Source organism: Cyprinodon tularosa, unplaced genomic scaffold, assembly GCF_016077235.1.
Source record: "Cyprinodon tularosa strain WSP-4 unplaced genomic scaffold, ASM1607723v1 ctg9, whole genome shotgun sequence".
Taxonomy (NCBI): Eukaryota; Metazoa; Chordata; class Actinopteri; order Cyprinodontiformes; family Cyprinodontidae; genus Cyprinodon; species Cyprinodon tularosa.
Window position 1 is genome coordinate 1730690 of NW_024039673.1, and position 7172 is coordinate 1737861.

At 37.5% G+C, this 7172-nt stretch overlaps 1 protein-coding gene across 2 annotated transcripts; it reads left to right on the top strand.

Moving 5' to 3' along the window:
• The first annotated feature begins 20 nt into the window (after positions 1–20).
• Positions 21–6097, top strand: si:dkey-71l1.1 (uncharacterized protein LOC569883 homolog). 2 transcript variants are annotated; one of them, XM_038274024.1, is made up of 10 exons: positions 21–342; positions 699–898; positions 3526–3593; positions 3676–3768; positions 4166–4267; positions 4374–4479; positions 4624–4746; positions 5389–5465; positions 5533–5645; positions 5727–6097. In XM_038274024.1, the coding sequence occupies exons 2-10, from the start codon at positions 715–717 to the stop codon at positions 5827–5829; spliced, it is 969 nt and encodes a 322-aa protein (XP_038129952.1). In that variant the 5' UTR covers positions 21–342; positions 699–714; the 3' UTR covers positions 5830–6097. The 2 variants fall into 2 exon arrangements, with proteins under 2 accessions (XP_038129952.1, XP_038129950.1); XM_038274022.1 differs by having other exon boundaries at positions 22–342; positions 5533–5635.
• The last annotated feature ends 1075 nt before the right edge of the window (positions 6098–7172 follow it).

A 7172-nucleotide genomic window follows, 5' to 3' on the forward strand; every position in this document is an offset into this window, starting at 1 on the left:
TCGTCCGGGGGGAAACACGTCTCCAGTGACGCAATTTTCCCCTGCACTCCCACATCCTACAAACACCATATAATGATAGATACAAAATAAATAAATGGTCAAATGTGTTATTGTCCTATTCCTACACACAGGTGCGCTTAAAGTTGCATTTTTTTCATAATTGACATAAGAGAGGAGGATTTTCAGAGGCGACGCACAGCATCTTGAACAGGGAGAAATCTGCAGCATCACTTGATCTGCAGCATCAGCTCGCATGTTTGCGGTCAGTCGTTGGTTTAGAAAGAAAATATACCCTGACAGTGATTCCGATGAGCGGTTCCCAGTTTCGCTCGGGATTTTAAGGTACCCCGATTACATTTGGAGTCCGGTGAAATATATTCCTCCACCTGTCAGTGTTTAATGATGCTAAGGTCAGGCTAGCTAACGGATTTGCTGCATAAAAACAGCTTTAGCACTCATGATAATAGCAAAGGTTAGATTTCCCTATAATGAATTTACATCTTTAAGCAAAATGTATTATTAAATTCTATTTTAGGACATCTTTGGTACAAATCTGCATCATGGTCACTCTGTTTATAGCTATGCTCTGTTTATTCTGTTCTAATCTCGTTCTCATGCAGGATCCCAGGTTAGACAATGATTATATTTCTTCTACAGGCTACAGTTATGCAAATACGCTTTTTGTCTTTGTCCTTTAGGTAGCATTGTGCCCACATGGGCAGTGTTCTGGCTTTGTCTTCCAATCCAGGCCACCATAACTGGCCTTTCTCCAAGGATCATCTTCCTTCTCGTTGGGACGCTCATCCAGCCCATTGGGACCGTCCACCACGCTGGGAGAGGAGAGATGGGAGACTCCCCAACCCTGGCAGCTTCCACTCTCTCCATAGGAGCTGTAAAGGTAGCTGTTGGTCCATGGAAGAGGATCTGTGGAGTCACCTATGACTTTACTGTATTCCTAACCTTATGGCATTAAGACATTCTTAAGAAATTCTCTAGATTTTACAAGATGATCCAACACAAATTAGTGCATCATTGTGAAGTGGAAGTGAATTGTGGCAGCTGTTAGATTTTTCTCCCAGTCAATAACTACTAAAACTACCATTTTCCAACTGTTACTGCCAATGGCGTAATGACACAACAATAGGCCCGTAAGCAACATTATTTGGGTGGGCCCCAAATGAAGTACAACACCCCGTCCTTCACCGCCCGCTGCCGCCATAGACAACCGACCCGAAATGTGCCCCATACACACTCACTTCATCATTGCATCATTCTTCACCTTCACTAGACATGGATATACTTTAGTATATTCTGCTGTAAAATGAGTCACATCCCCCCTCCCTCGCCCACGCTCTCTCCATTCATCTCCTGGTTGCAATCTTCACTCACTGTAGCAGCAACATCCACCTCTCCCTCTTTGGTTCTTTGAAAGAACGTGTTTTGGGTTTTTTTCCCGTTCTTCCAACACCTCTTCTTTCCTTTTTCTTTTCTGGAATCCACTTTAGTACCTCTCTTTGGTATCCATTGTCGCTAACACATTGAACGTAATGGTTATGGTTTTATTCTATGCTCTGGATTACCCATAATTCCAAGTGGTAGTTTAAAAATTAAAATACTCAAATATATTGTTCTTTTATGATCTTTATTGCGGTTTAAAACATATTATATGAGTGTATTTTTTTACCAACCGTCTAATGAACTATACACAGTTATTAACATAGTAATTGAAAGTACCACTGTCTGCTTTGCTATTGGTGTCGTGTTTAAAACATTTTTGTAAAACAAAAACACATTTTTCATCATCATTTTACTAAACATCATTTACTAAAAAATAACTTTAGCTGTCACTATAGATTAGGGGCTGAAAGTTAAAGTTTGAGCAGAAATGATAGCGCTGTACCTCACATCACTGTTCACTGATCAGAGAAAGTTGGCATGTTTGTTTACTGGGAAGTAAAGCTAGGCGCTTCCTAGAGGGGCTGGTAATAACAGCTCCATGTAGACCAAGCATGAACACTTCATGGAGATAGGAAAGTTGGGCCCCCGGAAGAAGCTATTTAGGTCGCTAGTGGCCCACTTACACTTTTGGTAGTTATTTCCCAAAATACAAAACCATTAAAATATGCTTACAGATGGAGAGGTTGTAGTCCTTATTATAGTTGTTTTGTTAGCCACGTGAAATGTGTATTTTTTTTTCTAAAGCCTTCGTAGCTTTAAAATTCATTAAAGTGGCATTAGGGAGTTTTCTAGTGATACTGCCACCTGTGGCCAAAACATAGAACTGCAGCACTCTTCCGCTCATTCTTAAGGCTCTCGTACCTTTTTTTTTTTTTTTTACTTTTTTCACCTTACCTGGAGTTGCCATTGGTGTCCGCGTTGAGCTGGATGCTGCTCGCGTCTGAATATCCCCAAAAAATCATCTTCAATCCAACACTTTGATTGTTTTCTAGGTTGGACCCATTTAACAGAGACCAGGTTGACGCCCCCAAAGTTAATTCAGGAAAATAGTCTACAGGTTATATATGCATCAGCGGTGAACTAGTGAGGCGTCAGTTTGCTCATCAAACAAGGTTTTCTTGTAAAGAGTCAATTAAAAAGTCTATTTTAAAGATATTTATCAGTAAATAAAAAGAATGTCTCTTTAAGGGGGAAACAGAAAACCTTACATTGGTGGATGAGCCACTAAACAAAAGATGTAAAACAATTTCTTTGATCTACTTAACTGTATCCATGCATGAGAGCCATGCTCTGCAAATGTCTATGGCAATGCAAGCATGAGCTGCTAACTTCTGTCGAGCTATTGAAGCTTTGTGCGTCACCATCACTCTTTGAAATGTTGCCCATTGTATTCAATAGAGTTGTCAGAACTCTCCTATCTCCATGTCTCTGAGCCCCACCTTTTTCCAGGACAGGGATTGGCTGCTGCTCACAGATTAGAATTCACGAGGAGATAACTCAGACAAGCATGAATCAAGAAAAATACCAATTCTGGGAGGAATTTGAATGAAGAAATAGTATAATAACATTGCTAAAAGCTATATTAATACACTTTTGATTAACCAATTAATCTGAAATATATAAAATAATTATTTAAATGAATATACAGCACTTGATGCATATCGATGCTTAATGCTCTTCTCATAAACTGTCTAACTTAAGAGATTCAGATCCATAACTGAATGAGTCATGTGACCCAGAGCATCTGGTGGTCTGCTTTCACTGCACAGAGGGAGACTGCTTCATTTTCCAGCATCACTGTTGGCCTTCTGGAGGGCTAAACTTGGAAGTTACAGGTCAAGCTCCCCCTGTTTAACGACTTTAGTGACATTCAAAGCCAGCTGGTTAGACTGCATTTTATCTCGGAGTTGTCAGATTAAATGTTGGAAGAATACAAATTCTAATCTTACTTTTTAAAATTTCTACATAAATAAATACTGTGTGTTGGTCTATCAAACAAAATCATAACAAATTGTATTGATTGTGATTACATTGATTTTCACATGTCTTTTTTTGTTCTTCCATCAGATGTTTTTCCTCATCAGATTGAAGGTGTCAAGATGATAGTAAATAAAACTTTGAGCAGCTTTTTCAAGGTGAATCTTAATTGTTTGTATTCCAACTTTAAAAAAAAAAGTAATGTTTTATCTTGAACTAAAGTTATGAGTCTGTTTCCAGGTCAGTCATACTCTCCACCTTAGTGCTGTTAGTCCTTCCTACTATCGGTTCCACGTGGAGCATCTGCAGTCTGACGACTACAGCAAGGACAAGGTAAGACACATGTGATCAGAAAGCGGAATTATTTCCTGCTCTGTCTTTACAGGTTTAGATCAAAAAAGTATGTTTTTTAGTTGCTACAGGTCCCAATAAGTGTAAAAAAAGAAAAAATCCAAATATAGTTTTATATTTCCAAGCGTCCAATCGTAATGTCTGGATTTTAAAACTAACCAGTTAATCTAGTTTAACTCCTACACTGGTTTTGATATAACTGGAGCACATAGAAGTATATCTGAAAACAGCTTTTAAAACATTTGAATGAGCAATTTGGATAAAGAGTGAAATTTAATTCTAGATGAAGTTTGACTTGACATATCTTTGGGAATCCTTGCCTTGTCAATATAATTTTTAGGAAAAAGTAAGTGTATGTTCCTTGTCCATCCACTTATAGGATGCTCCAGCTCTGATTGGAGAGATGGACTCTTCAGGTAGTCTGAACGCTCACGCTCTCCTTCATCTCACCGAGCGTGTTCGAGCCAGAACAGTTTTCCAGGTGGGTTTCTTTGTGTCTTTCGGGGCCGTTTTTGTCCATTTCAGGTGCAGTATGTGTATGAATCCAAACTGCTAGCCAGCCGCTCACAATCTGTGCTGTATTTCAGAGCCAGCAGTCTCAGTTTGTAACCTGGCAGTTTGAAACCGAGTACAGGGGGAGTGACTTTACTGCTGCGGTGACAGTGGCCAACCCAGACATCCTCAGAGAGTCTGGTGAGGAACGACAAAGACTCAACTAGGACCAATTTTTAGCATTTCAACCAAATATACACTTAAATAAAAATAATTGCAGAGGTGCATGTAAATTTGTATTTTTTGTCTATCTTGTCACTTTGTTTATTCGATCCTTCCCTGCAGTCATCCTGGTGGCACATTTTCTGCAGAGTGTGTCATCTAGCCTGGTGTTGGGAGGAGAACTGGTGTACCACAGAGGACGAGCCGAGGAAGGAGGAATCCTGACCCTGGCTGGACAGTACTCGAGTGAGAAAATGTCATTACAGAACATCTCTAAGGGCATCTCAGCTGTTAGTCTTCTATGACATTTCACAGGATTCATTAATTATTAGCCTGATTCGTTAAGACACTTTTTTAGTTATCTATATATTCTAAATGTAAAAAACATTAGCTACAACACAAAAGTGTTTTTAAGTCAGAAAAATACTACCAGTTTTGCTCAGCACAGCCATAAAGCGTTCCTGTCTGAATTCATTCATTTGGCCTTTTCTACTTTTACTTTCAATTATTGAAAAGATAATATCTTTCTAATTTGGTAAGATTAAATAATGTGAAATGTGTTTTTTGAAAAAAAAAAAACTCAACAAAACTTTCATCAACCTGCTAAAATTCAGTATCAATGAGAAAAATACTATCGCTATATTTATATTATACTGAATTTTAAGGGTGAAAACTAAAAGTTATTTTGTAAAAACAACAAATATTTCTTCATGTTGGAAGGTAACCTAATGTTTTTTTTTTTGCTATTTTATTATATTTATTTTTCAATGTTTAAAATTTCTTTTTTTTTTTTTTACTTTTTACCTTTAAATATGTGGAAATTTTACTAAAAGATATCCTTACTGTTCATGCAGTGTTTCTCTTTATTTTGCTCTGGTCACCATGCAGGACCAAACTGGGTTGCGACCCTTAATGCTGGCAAAGGGGGCGCCCATGCTAGCTACTATCACAGAGCCAACAAACAGGTAAGGACAATAACAGCTGATCTATGATGTCCATGTGCAGCACGCTAAGGTAGATTTGTGTTGCCAGATCCAAGTTGGGGTGGAGTTTGAGGCCAGCACCAGGACGCAGGAGACCACCATGTCCTTTGGGTACCAGATGGAGCTTCCAGAGGCCAACATGGTTTTTCGAGGTAGTCTAAGGTGCTAATAGCTGAGGTTACATATTGCAAAAGAAAAGAGTGAAAATCCAGTGTATCAGATATCTTTATGGTGTGTATCCAGGTATGATCAACAGCCGGTGCATCATTGGAGGCGTGTTGGAGAAGCGCCTAACCCCGCTACCTGCCACTCTAATTATGGGAGCCTTTGTGAATCACAGAGGTGACAAGCTGCAGGTTGGCCTCGGCGTCAATGTTGGATGACCTTTCCCATACGCAAACTGTACAGGAGTGTGAGGACATCAAACCAGAGACATACATTTGAGCTTTTCTTTAAAGCACTGACATGAAGGATGTGTCTGATGCACCAAAAATGTTCTCTTTGTATCTCACCTTGCAACCTACCTCCAAATAATAAGGTTATGTTGGTGAAAGCTCTGTCCCAGAGGAATGGATGCTACTTCAGAAGGGTGCAACTATGGGGTGAACTTTGTTCCATTAAAAACATTTACAAAACATTTACAAAATGCAAATGCATTTTGTAAATGGTAGGTAAACTTTTAGAAGCTCCTTAGTTAAAAAAAAAAGTGTTTGGAAGTCGAACTGTACTGATTTCTGATATTTTATTTTTCAAATTTTTTTACAATTTTTTTTATTTTCAACTGATTAATTTTTTCAATTTTTTGGGATCAAATTTTACAAATTGCATTCGTTTTCAAATTGCGTTTTACAGATCGGATTCTCTTCACTTTTCTGTTGGTGTCGGCTGGATTTTAATAACAAAATTTTTATTGGTCAACAGCGAGCTTTAGAGTAAAGAGAATGTGATCTGTAAAACAATCTAAAAAGAAGGAAATTAATGAAATAAAATCTGAAAATTATAAAACCTTTGAAATAAAACAACTTGAAAAATTAAGTCAGTAAAAAAATGAATAAAAAATTATACAAATACTAATATGAAAGAAGACTGAAAAAAAAAAAACAATCAGAAAAAGGCAAAGCTACTCTCAAAACCTGATTGGATAAAAACGTTTTTTCGAAATTTCTCTTCCTGATTGCATTTTTATATTTTAATTTAGAAATAGGGTTCTTTGCTTTCAACAATAATTGAACAAAATTCCCTCCATACATCCCCTCTGCAGTAAGAGAGGTGAGATGAAAACTGTACTGTTTATTTAGAATAACAATTTTATACTGTGGATATTCATGAACTAACCTAAAGATATATGAACTAACCAAACTTCCCATGTTTGTGAATTAGCTAAATATATTATAATTTATGTGTTTTTGATCATCCCACAGGGTGTGTCTGAAAGAGAAATGACAAAAATTATGTTTACATGTTTTTCAGGAAATCAGTGGTTAAGAATTAAGCTGCGAACCAGATATCGAATAAAAATGTAACACATTTTGTGGCAGCTGTCCATCAGGCTTCATAGACCCCCTGTGGTTTATATTTTACTCATTTTTATTCAGGGTATCAAGGAATGCAGAAAGCAGATTTGATTTCTGAATTTAATTTCTGAAGTAGAATATAGACAGTATGTCCTTAAAAGTTAATTTCATGCAC